General features: G+C 46.2%; 1 protein-coding gene across 1 annotated transcript in view; it reads left to right on the plus strand.

The window, feature by feature from the left end:
* The window catches only part of LOC120391774 (ceramide synthase 4-like), a 67,674-nt gene that overhangs the window by 47,817 nt on the left and 6,744 nt on the right, over positions 1 to 13,113 (plus strand). The window contains exons 8-10 of the mRNA XM_039515850.1: positions 1,192 to 1,320; positions 4,047 to 4,153; positions 12,187 to 12,340. Of these exons, the coding sequence (XP_039371784.1) occupies positions 1,192 to 1,320; positions 4,047 to 4,153; positions 12,187 to 12,340 (390 nt within the window). The remainder of the gene's footprint in view (positions 1 to 1,191; positions 1,321 to 4,046; positions 4,154 to 12,186; positions 12,341 to 13,113) is intronic.

Genomic DNA, 13,113 nt, shown 5'->3' on the forward strand with positions numbered 1-13,113 from the left:
GGGATGTGATCATTCCTCTACTCAGCACTGGTGAGGCCTCATTTGGAGTACTGTGTCCAGTTTTGGGCCCCACACTACAAGAAGGATGTGGATAAATTGGAGAGAGTCCAGCGGAGGGCAACAAAAATGATTAGGGGGCTGGAGCACATGACTTATGAGGAGAGGCTGAGGGAACTGGGATTGTTTAGCCTGCAGAAGAGAAGAATGAGGGGGGATTTGATAGCTGCTTTCAACTACCTGAAAGGGGGTTCCAAAGAGGATGGATCTAGACTGTTCTCAGTGGTAGAAGATGACAGAACAAGGAGTAATGGTCTCAAGTTGCAGAGGGGGAGGTTTAGGTTGGATATTAGGAAAAACTTTTTCACTAGTAGGGTGGTGAAGAACTGGAATGGGTTACCTAGGGAGGTGGTGGAATCTCCTTCCTTAGAGGTTTCTAAGGTCAGACTTGACAAAGCCCTGGCTGGGATGATTTAGTTGGGTTTGGTCCTGCTTTGAGCAGGGGGTTGGACTAGATGACCTCCTGAGGTCCCTTCCAACCCTGAGATTCTATGATTCTATGATCATCGGACTCCTCACTGTCAGTTTGTAGCTTAAGGAATAACTTGACTGCAATTCGTGATGTGCTGGTGAGACCCATCAGCATATTCCTCAGCAGTTCAGTATCCATTCCCGCAGACCGAAAGGGAAGACAGAGTGCCAAATGTGGACGGAAGCATAGGGTTTGCTGGGATGCAAAGCGATGCATCACAGGGCATTGGAACAGGACGCAGAATGCCCCGCCCTCTTCCCACAAGCCACAGCGCCAGAATGGGAAGAGGTGTTCTGTGGGATAGCTGTCCATAATGCACCGCTCCCAGTGCCTCTGCAAGTGCTGCAAATGTGGCCACGCCAGTGCGCTTGCAGCTGACAGTGTGAACACACTGCAGTGCTTTCCCTGCTGCAGTCTCCGAGGGCTGGTTTAACTCAACCTACTCTACAGCTGCAAGTGTAGCCACGCCCATACTCTCAAAGTCATTTTTCTGCATCGAACGCATGTCATGTTCTGGGAAGCCAGGTGAGATCCCAGTACATCTAGAGAGAGTTTAGATTATCTAGAGACAGTTTCTAAATACTGGAAAGGCAGCAGTATCCCTTGTGCTGTTACCTGCAGTTTGTCACAAAACGGGAACTCAATCTGTCTTCTTATTCCAGGACTTTAAGGAACAAATTGTGCACCACGCAACTACCATCATCCTGATCAGTTACTCGTACTGTGCCAATTACCTCCGGATTGGGTCTTTGGTGATGTTGCTCCATGTTTCTTCCACTTTTCTCCTAGAGGTAGGTTATTCACTGGTTATAAAATAGCTGTGCACTTTGGCTTCCTTTCTTAGAACATGTACTCCTGTTGCACTGTAGTGGATACATTGCAATATCCCTCCCATGCTGTCTCCATTTTCTTGGTTTATTTTCATACAATTGTAAGATGGAAGGGACCTCAAGAGGTCGTCTAGTCCAGTCCCCTGCATTTTATTTTATTATCTCTAAAAAGAAATGCTAAGAGAAGTTTTAAAAAGAACTCTAAGCAGCATTTTGTGTTGGGTGAAATCTCTTGTGTCGGACAATGTTAGGTTCTGATCCTGCTCTCTCTTATACACGTGCTTAGCAACACAAGTGACTCTACTTCCAACTAACTCATCTTTCATTCTGGAAAAGTAAGAGTATTTCACCAAAGAAATAACCTAGACGATTCAATTGTCTTCCGATGAGCAATGATGTCAAATTTAGAAATTGAATTTATTTATTAAATTGTGAAATAGAGGGATTTTGAGTGTAAACTTCAGCATAATCTTCAATATGGAATCTCTACTACAACTTCCAAATTACGGTCACTATCTTTTTAAGAGTGGTGACAGCTTCCGGTGACATTTGATTAGATTATATAGATACTTGGGCCCAAATTTTCCAAAGTCACCACTGATTATGCATGCCCCAGTTTTTGGGTGCCTAACTTTAAACCCCTGAATTTCAGAGTTTCTGAGCCCCTGCAGCTCCCATTGATTTCAGGTGGGGCTGTGGGCATTCATGACCTCTGAAAATCAGAATCAGGTGTCACAAGCTGGATGCCCAAAATCAGTGGCCACTGAGAAATTTGGTGATGTGCAGCCTTCGGAATGTTTCCCTCTGTTTTTACTGTGCATGCTGGCTTGAGTCCCTCTCTGCAAAGAGTGGGTGTACGCACACTGCATGGATGCAGTTAAAAGTCTCAGAATACCTAGCAATCACCAAGAGCTTGAAACTTGTTTCTAGTTAGCTGGGTAAACATGTAGTCCAATCCCAAGCAAACATTATACAGTAGACTCACTGTAGTTTAGACACACAGTTTACAAACCTGGGCATGTTCTCTCTTATAAGCATTAGAATTAAAATGACCAGGCTGTCACCTGCATTCGGGGGCAGCTCCAGGCACCAGCGCACCAAGCACATGCCTGGGGCGGTAGACTGCAGGGGCCGGCCTGCCGGTCGCCATGACGGTGGCAGTAAGGCTGCCTTCGGCAGTGTTTCTGCGGGAGGTCCGCCGGTCCCGCAGCTTTGGCGGCAATTTGGTGGTGGGTACGCCAAAGACGCAGGACCGGCAGACCTCCCGCAGGCATGCCACCGAATCCACATTACCAGCGGACCTCCCGCAGGCATGCCACCAAAAGCCGCCTGACTGCTTACAGGTTATAGACATATAAAGTCTGTGTTAATTATCAACTGAAAGAATTTATGGATACATATTACTACTTCTCTAGCTCATTTGGTGATTCATGATTTGGTGCTTTTGCTAGACAAGTAGCAGCTATAGAAGGAATTACTGTTATTGGGTCTGATTCTCCGTGCCTGGCACCTTGTGTCACCAGTGAGACCTGTGCAAAGTGAGGGCAAATGCTGACATTCTGATCTCAGAGCATTGTACACTCATTTTGCCCTTGGGTAAATGAAGACACAAGCAGATCAGGCAGGTGAGAGTCAGTTTCTCGCTGCTGAAAAGACCTAGATAAACATTGTCCCTGGAGCAGGAAAAACTCTCTGGAAAAAACCTGAAAGTACTTTATCCATAAAATTCCGGGCATAGTATGTAAAGAGTTCCTCCCCTCTCTCAGGAAATGTAATTTCCTGCACTCACTTAGGGTTTCCACCTTGTCCAGGATGTGCTGCCTGCAGGTCTGAATGGGGAGTTCGAGTCTGTAGACAGGCCGACTCACCCCTGCGGCGCCTCCTGCTGGTGATTCCTGGGAATTAGCTCTGTCCAGTGCTGGAGTGCCCTCTGCAGGCTGGTGATCCACCTGTCCTCTGGCCCCCGTGCCCCTCACTGGACCCGGTGCCCTTTTACATGGGGTGCTGCCCCCTGGCAGTAACCCCTTTCTCTCTGGGTCTCCCCTCCCCAGGGAACCCCCAGCCTCTATCCCCATCTTGCCTCAGTATATGGCTACTGCCAGTCATTGTCTAGCCCCACGCCCTGGGGCAGACTGCAGTATCAGTCTACTCATCACTGGCAAAGTTGGGTTTGGACCTGCTGCCTTGGCCTACCCCTAGGTTGCCCTCTGCAACCCACAGTACCTGTTGGCCCACTGCTAGGCTGCAGCCTGGGGCTTTCCAGGCTGGAGCTCCCCAGCTCCTCTGCCTTTCCCCAGCCCTGCTCCACTTGAGGTACCTTGTCTAGCTCCCTGCAGCCAGGCCCTTCTCCCTCTGAATGCAGAGAGAGACTCCCTTTCTTCTGGCTTCCCTGGCCTTCTTACAAGGCCCTGTGGCTCAGGTTGGGGCATAGCCCCAGCTGCAGCCACTTCCCCAATCAGCCCAGCCTAAAGCTGCTTTCTCCAGCCCCAGCCCCTTCCCAGGGCTGTTTTTAACCCCTTCAGGGCAGGAGCAGGGGTCCACCCTGCTACAGAGTCCTATGACCCATCTTTGGCCTCTGAGATTGATTTGAGGGCTGAATGTCGCACTGTGCCTCACTTGTCTGTGTGGGTGTTCATGGTGCCATCACACACTGGTTGACAATAATGGCTTGTTTCTTCTCTCCCCAGCTAACCAAGCTGCTTCATTACTTGAACTGGAGATCCGCAAGCGACCTTCTCTTCTTAACTTTCTCATTCGTTTTCCTTGTTACTCGGCTCATCATTTTCCCATGCAGGTGAGCCTTGGCTTTACTGCAGGTTTCTTCAGGTTTTCTTCAAACGTGCCTTCCATGGAGCATTCCAGAGTCACCAGGGACTTGCCTGGCTTGTCCAGCTTCCATCAGATAGTTCAAAGCTCGTTGGGGGACAAGGTTGATCCCACTGGGTCCTGACCCTATTGAATCTGGGATAATTTTAAAAATGATTTATTTTCCCTTTGATAAATAAACACATGTAACCCTGAATCTCCAGGTGCAGCCTCTGCTCCCTCTATTCCAGGGTTTCTCAAACAGGGGTAACTGCTTGTGTAGGGAAAGCCCCTGGCGGGCCAGGCCGGTGTGTTTACCTGCCCCGTCCGCAGGTCCGGCCGATCGCAGCTCCCACTGGCTGCGGATCGCTGCTCCGGGCCAATGGGAGCTGCTGGAAGTGGTGCAGGCCAAGGGATTTACTGGCCGCCATTTCCAGCAGCTCCCATTGGCCCGGAGCAGTGATCCACAGCCAGTGGGAGCTGCGATCGGCCGGACCTGCGGACGGGACAGGTAAACACACCGGCCCGGCCCGCCAGGGGCTTTCCCTACACAAGCAGTGACCCCTGTTTGAGAAATCCTGCTCTATTCCCAGACACTTGTCCAGAATAAGACAATCTGAGTGCCTGGGGCTGGGAAGAAACGTTGGCATTTCTCCCACTTTGGAGTTTCTCATACTGGCATCTCAGAGAAAGGACACCTGAGGTAGATGATCCTGTATAGAAGATCTTGTGTGTGGCTATAGGCTGAAGGCTCTTCCAGATCAGAGATCAGGCAGCAGGGTGGACAGGAGTGAACAATGCATAGGGGAGAGACCAAAGCTAGGTCTACACTTGGGGGGGAGATGGACCTAAGATATGTAACTTCAGCTACACGAATAGCGTAGCTGAAGTCGGCATATCTTAGGTTGAGTTACCTGGCTGTGAGGATGGCGGCGAGTCAACCGCTGCTGCTGCTCCCGTCGACTCCGCTTCCGCCTCTTGCCATGGTGGAGTTCCGGAGTCGACAGCAGCGCAATCGGGGATCAATTTTATTGCGTCTACACTAGATGCGATAAATCGATCCCCGATCGATCACTACCTGCTGATCTGGCGGGTAGTGTAGACGTACCCTAAGGGTCAGAGCTGCAATCTGAATACATTGGTTAATCCAGGTGGGGGAGACACCACAGCACCAGATGCCAAGGAGCTGAGACTGGGATCCATCCCCCTACCCTGCTTCCCCCAGCAGCCAGGGCAGGATCCCCTCATAGCCTCTGATCTTCCTCATCTAATTTCAAGCCTAAACTTGTTGATGGCCAGTTTATATCCATTTGTTTTTGTGTCCACAGTGGCACTTAATTTAAATAACTCCTCTCACTCTCGGGTGTTTATCCCTCTGATGTATTTGTATAGAGTGATCATATCTCCCCTCAGACTTTCATAGAATATCAGGGCTGGAAGGGACTTCAGGAGGTCATCTAGTCCAACCCCCTGCTCAAAGAAGGACCAATCCCCAGACAGATTTTTTGCCCCAAATCCCTAAATGGCCCCTTCAGGGATTGAACTCTCAATCCTGGGTTTAACAGCCCAATGCTCAAACCACTGAGCTATCCCCCTTTCCTTTGTTTGGTTAGGCTAAACAAGCCAAGCTCTTTGAGTCTCGTCTGATAAGGTAGGTTTTCCATTCTTCTGATCATCCTAGTATCCCTTCTCTGCACTTGTTCCAGTTTGAATTCATCCTCCTTAAACATGGGAGACCAGAATTGCACACCGTATTCCAGATGAGGTCTCACCAGTGCCTTGTATAATGGTACTAACACTTCGCTGTCTCTACTGGAAATACTTTGCTGATGCATCCTAGGACTTCATTAGCCTTTTTCATGGCCGCTTCACACTGGGGGCTCAGAGTCATCCTGTGTTCAGCCAACAGACCCAGGTCTTTCTCCTCCTCTGTCCTTCCAATTGATGCATCACCAGTTTATAGCAAAAATCCTTGCTTTTAGTCCCTAAGTGCATGACCTTGCATTTTGCACTATTAAATTTCATCACATTTCTATTACTCCAGTTTACAAGATCATTCAGATCTTCTTGTATGATATTCTGGTCCTCCTCTTCATTGACTTTGATTCATCTGCTAATTTTATTCACACACTCCCACTTTTTGTGCCAAGGTCATTAATGAACATGTTAAATAAGATTGGTTCCAAGGCCAATCCCTGAGGAACTCCACTATTAACCTCCCTTCATTTAGGTGTTGGGCCATGCCTAGATTATCTCTAATCCCTACCTCATCCTCAGTGATTAGAAGTCCCACTTCTTCTTTCCTTGTTTTCATTTTATTTATGAGTATAGAACATTTTGCTGTTGGTTTTAATCTCCTTTGCAAGGTCCAACTCTGCTTGGCTTATGGCAGTTCTCACTTTTTCCCTACACTTTCTGACTTCCAAGAGGTAGCTTTCGTTGGTAGCCATCTCATCTTCCATTCTTTGTAGGCTTTCTGCTTTCTCTTAATCACATGTTTAAGATGCTTGTTCATCCAGGTTGGTCTGCAACCCTTCCCTATGAATTTTTTCTTCTTACTTGGGATGCAGGCTATAGCTAGCTTCTGCTACTTTGACTTAAAGTAATTCCAAGCCTCCTCCACATTCAGATCCTTGAGTTCTTCTGTCCAGTCCAATTCCGTAAGAATTCCCTTAATTTATTAAAATCAAGGCCCCTAGTTGCAGATCTATTTTTGTTTATCCTTCTATTTAGTTTAAATTGAATTAGCTCCATGATCACTTGAACCAAGGTTGCCCCAGTTCTTCTGTGAGCTCCTTACTACTCACCAATACCAAATCTAAAATGGCATCCCCTATTGTTGATTCAGTGACTATTTGGTGAAGAAATCTGTCAGTTATCACATCCAAAAATATCTGGGCCCTACTATTATTAATAACACTTGTCCTCCAATCTATATCTGGGAAATTAAAGTCTCTCATAATCACACAATTCCCAGTAGTATTTATTTCAGTAAAAACATTAAAGCGGTCTCTATCCAGATCCAGATCAGATCCTGGGGGTCTGTAGCACACCCCAAGCACAGCCCAGGGGTACCTCTAGTAGCTTTCTTCCACCAAAGTGATTTTGGCCCAAACAGACTCTGTTTTATCCATTCCATCATTTCTAATTTTTTTACAGTCTATCTCATTAATATACAGAGCTTCTCCACCACCTTTATCTTTTTATTCTGTTTTTCCTGAACAGCACATACCCTTCCGTACCTGTGCTACAGCCATAACTACTGTTCCTCCGTGTTTCTATTATCCCTCTAATATCTGGTTTCACTTCCTGCACCAGTACTTCTAATTCCTCTATTTTGTTACCCAGCCTCCGTGCACTGGCGTACAGATATCTTAGTTGTTGCTGCTTGACTTCGCTCAAGCTCCTCACCCATTTAGGTACAGTCATTTTACAGACAGTATCACCTACCTGACTGCTAGTGTCATTGGTATCAGCACAACCTTTCCTCTTGATGTCCATTCTCCTACCCATTGCTGTATCCTCTCTAATTGATCTTCCTCCCTCTCAATGTTAAAATCAGACATGGAGATTACATGAACATCTCCCCCATTTTCCTAGTTTAAAGCTCTTTTAATCAGTTGTGCCAACCTCCATTCCAGAAGTCTATTTCCCTCCCTATTCAGGTGAAGTCCATCCCATGAGAACAGTCGTTTGTCCATGAATGTCTTCCAGTGGTCAAACATCCCAAAGCCCTCCTTATACCTGAGCCATCTATTGATTACCAATCAGTGAATTCTTTCCTGCTCCCATTAGGACCCCCTTCAGTCTCAGGTCCACATCCTGTATCTTCGCTCCTGGCAGATAGCTCACCCCTCTGTTCTATGGATCCACTCTGGTGACAGGCCTGCCAGTTTTTCTTAGTAGGGAGTCCCCAGTCACATAGACCTGCCTCTTCCTGGTGATGATGCAATTCTCCAGCCTTCCTCCTGTTCTTCCAGGCTGCAAGTCCTCTTGTCTTTTGTTCTCATTTGCAATCTTCTGTGAGTCATCCTCTGTCCTCCTGGGACTCCAAACTCTGGCTATCTCCATTGACACTTCCCCTCTTCTTGTAGGGCTAGCCGCTCTTCCCTTCCTCCTGGCCCTCCCACCTTCTGTTAGCGGCTGCTGTGCCCCTTCTTCATTCTCCAACTCAGCAAACCTGCTCCTGAGCTTTGTTTCTCCTTCATTAGCCAGTCTTTTCCTCTGCCTGGTTCTTGTAGTGACAGGCTTCCACTGGCCCCTTTCCTCACCCAGCAGTCTCCCCTCACAGTTCTTCAGTCCAGCTTGCATCTGCAAGTCTTGACATTTCCCTTCAGCCTTGTCTTGCCATCCCGCCATCATCTCCCTGAATCCCCTTTAAAATTCAACCATAGTTACCACCTGCATCTCCAAACTTCAGATCTTCTCTTACATCAGCTCTATCAGGTGGCACTTCATACAAACAAAGCTCTTTTCAGGTACCTGCGCTAAGATCATGTACATGCCGCAGCTTCCACTTCTGGTCCTCTTCATTGTCTCTTGCATTGCTTGGGTCACTGCCATTTCTGCCTCTGTGTCCATCATAGTCTTCCCACCTAAAGTCCTGTCAAGGTAAAAAAACAAAACAAAACAAAACAAAAAATCCCCAAACCCAAACAAACACCAAGACACCACACAATTCCCCCTCCCTTCCCAACTCCCATGCAAAATCCCCTGTTTACAGCTCTGACTGGACAGGAAGCAGCAGCTGGCTGGACCAGCGCTGAGCTGAGCCAGCCGGCCAGCACCATGTAGTGACCCACACCGCTACTCCCCAGGACAGGATTGGCCTGCCATCTCCCCACCCCCCTCTGCAATGGAATCGGCCTGCTAACCCCCATGAGCAGGCACAGCCTCAGTATGGAGGTGGGAAGGGGGAAGCCCACTCTGCCTTCCCGCTATTGGGGAAAAAATGCAGCAATACAGGAGGGCCTCAATGGCTGTGCATATCCCATGAAAATCCAGCATTCACTCGGGAAACTAGTGTGAATTTAAAAAAAAAAATCTGATTTTTCTCAGCCTTAACCATGACTCCAAAATCCTTTTCAGAGTCACTGCTTCCCAGGATGGAATTCCGCCCCCGGTAACTGTGGCCGACATTCTTTGTTCCCAGCACTTACATTTGGCTGTATTAAAATGCATATTGTTTGTTTGGGTCCAGTTTCCCAAGTGATCCTGATCACACTGAATCAGTGATCTGCTCTCTTCATTATTTACCACTCCCCCAGTTTTTGTGTCATCCACAAACTGTATCAGTGAGGATTTTATGTTTTATTACAGGCTATTGAGGAAAGTGTTAAATAGCACATGGCCAAAAACCAATCCCTGCATGTCCCCACTAGAAATAACCCAGTTGATAATGATTCCCCACTTAGTTACACTTTTAGCTATGTCAATGAGCCAGTTTGTAGTCCATTTAATGTGTGCTATGTTAATTTTGTATCATTCTATTTCTTAATCAAATATCACATGATGCCAACTCAAATACATTACAGAAGTCTCTTTCAACACTATCAACCAAACTTGTAATCTCATAATAAATTATATCAAGTTAGTCTGACAGGATCTATTCTCCATAAAACCATGTTAATTGACATTAGTTGTATTACATTCCTTTAATTTTCTATTAATGAGTCCCAAGCCTCTCCATCATCTTGCCCAGGACTGATTTCTGACTGACAGGCTTATAATTACCCAGGTCATCCCATTTACTCTCGTTAAATTTTGGCACAACATTAGGTTTCTTCCAGTCTCTGGAACTTCTCCAGTGTTCCATAACTTACTGAAAATCAACATTAATAGGCCAATAAGCTCCTCGGCCAGCTCTTATAAAACTCTTGGATATAAGTTATCCAATTTAAAAATGTTTAAGTTTAGTACCTGCTGTTTAATATCCACCTGTGTTACCACTGAAATCGAAAGTTTTCATCTTCATCATATGACATGACTACACCATTTCCCCCTCAAATACAGAGCAGGAATATTTATTGAACACTTCTGACTTTTCTCCATTATTACTGACATGTTGGAGCCCCAAGCTCTAGTCCCTTGTTTGTTTGTATAAACACAACTTCAACAGAAGAGTTTGATACAGAACCACACCTGAAGCACCAATAGCCTGGTGGTCAGGAGATGGGATACCCAAATTACAGTCCCTGCTCCAAATAAGGCAGAGCAGATGTTTGAAAACAGGTCTCCCATATCCCAGATGACTGCCCTAATCACTGGGCTGTTGGCTATAAGGGGAGTAGGGGTAACAGTCTCTCTCTTCTTGTGGCTTTTGGAGAGAGAGAACTGACCTGGTTTAGGCTCCTAATTCCAGGAGAAGGTTCATGGTTGTGGGCCCCAAGCAAAGCACCTCCCTCCAGCCCAGAGTTAGGCACCTAACTACCTTTAAGGGTGGGATTTAGGTCACACCCCTCTCTGGGATTTCCTCCTGGCTAATTTAGGTAGATCTCCACTCAGCTTGCTGTCTTCTGTGTCCCCCTTTCTTAGGTGCCTAATTCTCCTCATACCTTGTATTGGGTGCCCAGTTCCACTGGGCCGCAGGGTACCTAAAAATAAGATGTTTCAGCACCTATGTCCTGTTGTGGAACTAGTCCTAAGTGACCACCAGAAAAATCAATGTTCATGAAAGGTTAGCAATCTTGTCCCATTAAAATTAACCAAGTAAAACATACATCCAGTATCTCTGGACACTTCCTGTAATTTTCACAGCATCTCGGTTTGTTGCTACAGTAATTTCCTACCCTTTCTAAGAGCCTTGAAAACTCCTAATTATGTCTTTTGTCTTAAACTCCCTTGGCTGTGAGTAAGAGGGCCAATGTGATGTATGAATAGGAATATCAGGTATTAGGGAGGTGGTATTGCTTCTGCATACAACATTGATGGGACCATTCCTGGAATATTCTATCCAGTTCTGGTGTCCTCACTTCAAAAAGATATTGAAGAATTTGAAAGAGTTCAGAAAAGAGTCACAAGAATGATTCAAGGTCTGGAAAATCTGCCTTACAGTAAGAGTTTTAAGAAGCTCAATCTATTTGTTTTATTAAGAATGAAATTAAGAGATGACTTGAGCACAGTCTACAATTGCCTACATGGGGAAAAGATTTCTGATAGCAAAGGGCTCTTAAATCTCACAGATCAAGGTGTAATGATATCCAGTGGCTGGAAGTTGAAGGTAGACAAATTCGAACTGGAAATAAGGTACCAATATTTAAGTGATAATTAACCATTGGAACAAATTGCCTAGAGAGTTGATAGATTTTTCATGACTGAAAGTCTTTAACTCAAGAGTGGAGGGCTCTCTGAGGCGCATGCTTCAGTTATGGATGTGATACAGGATTTACTGAGTGAGGTTCTATGGCCTTCCTATGCACTAGATGATCATAATTGTCCCTTTTGGCAGTAGAATCTAAGAAGTGCATTAATTTTTATCAGACTTTGTATCTTCTTCAACTTTTGCTTATTTTATAAATAGTTTCATATGTCAGGGTGACCTAATTGTCTGTTACCTTTCATTTGCTTTGGACAATTTAAGACATTCATCCAGTGTACAGACCACAACTGGCACAACAAAACTGACCTGAACTTCCACCCAGACCTGGAACTGAACACTCTGAGGGCTAGTCTACACTTACGAGCCAGGTTGACGCGGTGAGTTCGACTTCTCGGAGTTCGAACTATCGCGTCTAATCTGGACGCGATAGTTCGAACTCCGGAAGCGCCGCGGTCGACTCCGGTACTCCACCACTGCAAATGGCGGTGGCGGAGTCGACCTTGGAGCCGCGGACTTCGATTCCGCGGCGTCTGGACGGGTGAGTAGTTCGAACTAGGGTACATCGAATTCAGCTACGCTATTCACGTAGCTGAATTTGCGTACCCTAGTTCGACCCCGCTTCTTAGTGTGGACCAGCCCTGTTGCTGTTGCTGCTTAGATCTCATGCCTGTTCTTGACTGAGTTTGTCTCTTGCTATATTGCAGGGTGCTGTATACTTCATTGTATAGTTCCATGGAGCAATACCAGCCCTTCTTCGGCTACTATTTCATGAATGCTCTCCTGATGGTTCTGCAGTTGCTGCACGTCTTCTGGGCCAGCCTAATCATTCACATGCTCTACAAATTCATCAATGGCACGGTATAGCCAGTGCCTGTACAACCTTAATTCAGTCCCCTTATTGTATGCATTATGATATGGTACAGTCTATAGTTATGGAATCAGGTACTACTTTTTCCATAAGATCCCCAGCTGCATTCAGGGTATAGAATGGATGTTGCTCAAGGCATGAATCAAGTCTGTGTACAGAAGAAAACTTTTTGTTTGTGGGAGCCCCACTTTTCACAGGTGGTCACTAATTGTATGTTCTCCATTTTTCAGGTGTCTAGCTTGAGACCCTGGGGGTCTGACTTACAGACATGGGCACTCACAGGTTCAGCTGATGTCCATGGCACGGATAAAGTGCTATATAATGCTATATAACTCTGGAAAATCAGGTCCTAAGCATCTCAGATCAGGCACCCAAAATTAGTGGATATTTTTAAACCTTAATCTCTGTGTGCCTCAAGCTCCCATCTGTAAATTGGGGGTCATATTCCCTTCATCGCACAGGGGAGCTGTGAAAATAAGTGAATGTTGGTGAAGCACTCAGATACTTTAGTGATGAGTGCTACGGAAAATCCCAGAAGAAATGAATAATTCTGTCTTCTAAGCAGGGTTTGCAGAGGGTGCAGTAATTAAAGCTAGGGGCTACACATGGAACAATGAGGAGAAAACAAGATATCACATAACACTGTCCATCCTGTGCAATTGGGCCTGGCTTCCAGCTGGCTACTGGAGCTGGAGGAGGGTCCCTGGCTGTTCTGCTCCTGCTGCTTTTCCAGGGGAGGGGTGGTGCTGCTGTGGCTGTTGCT

This window comes from Mauremys reevesii, linkage group 26 (assembly GCF_016161935.1).
Source record: "Mauremys reevesii isolate NIE-2019 linkage group 26, ASM1616193v1, whole genome shotgun sequence".
In the NCBI taxonomy this organism is placed as follows: domain Eukaryota; kingdom Metazoa; phylum Chordata; order Testudines; family Geoemydidae; genus Mauremys; species Mauremys reevesii.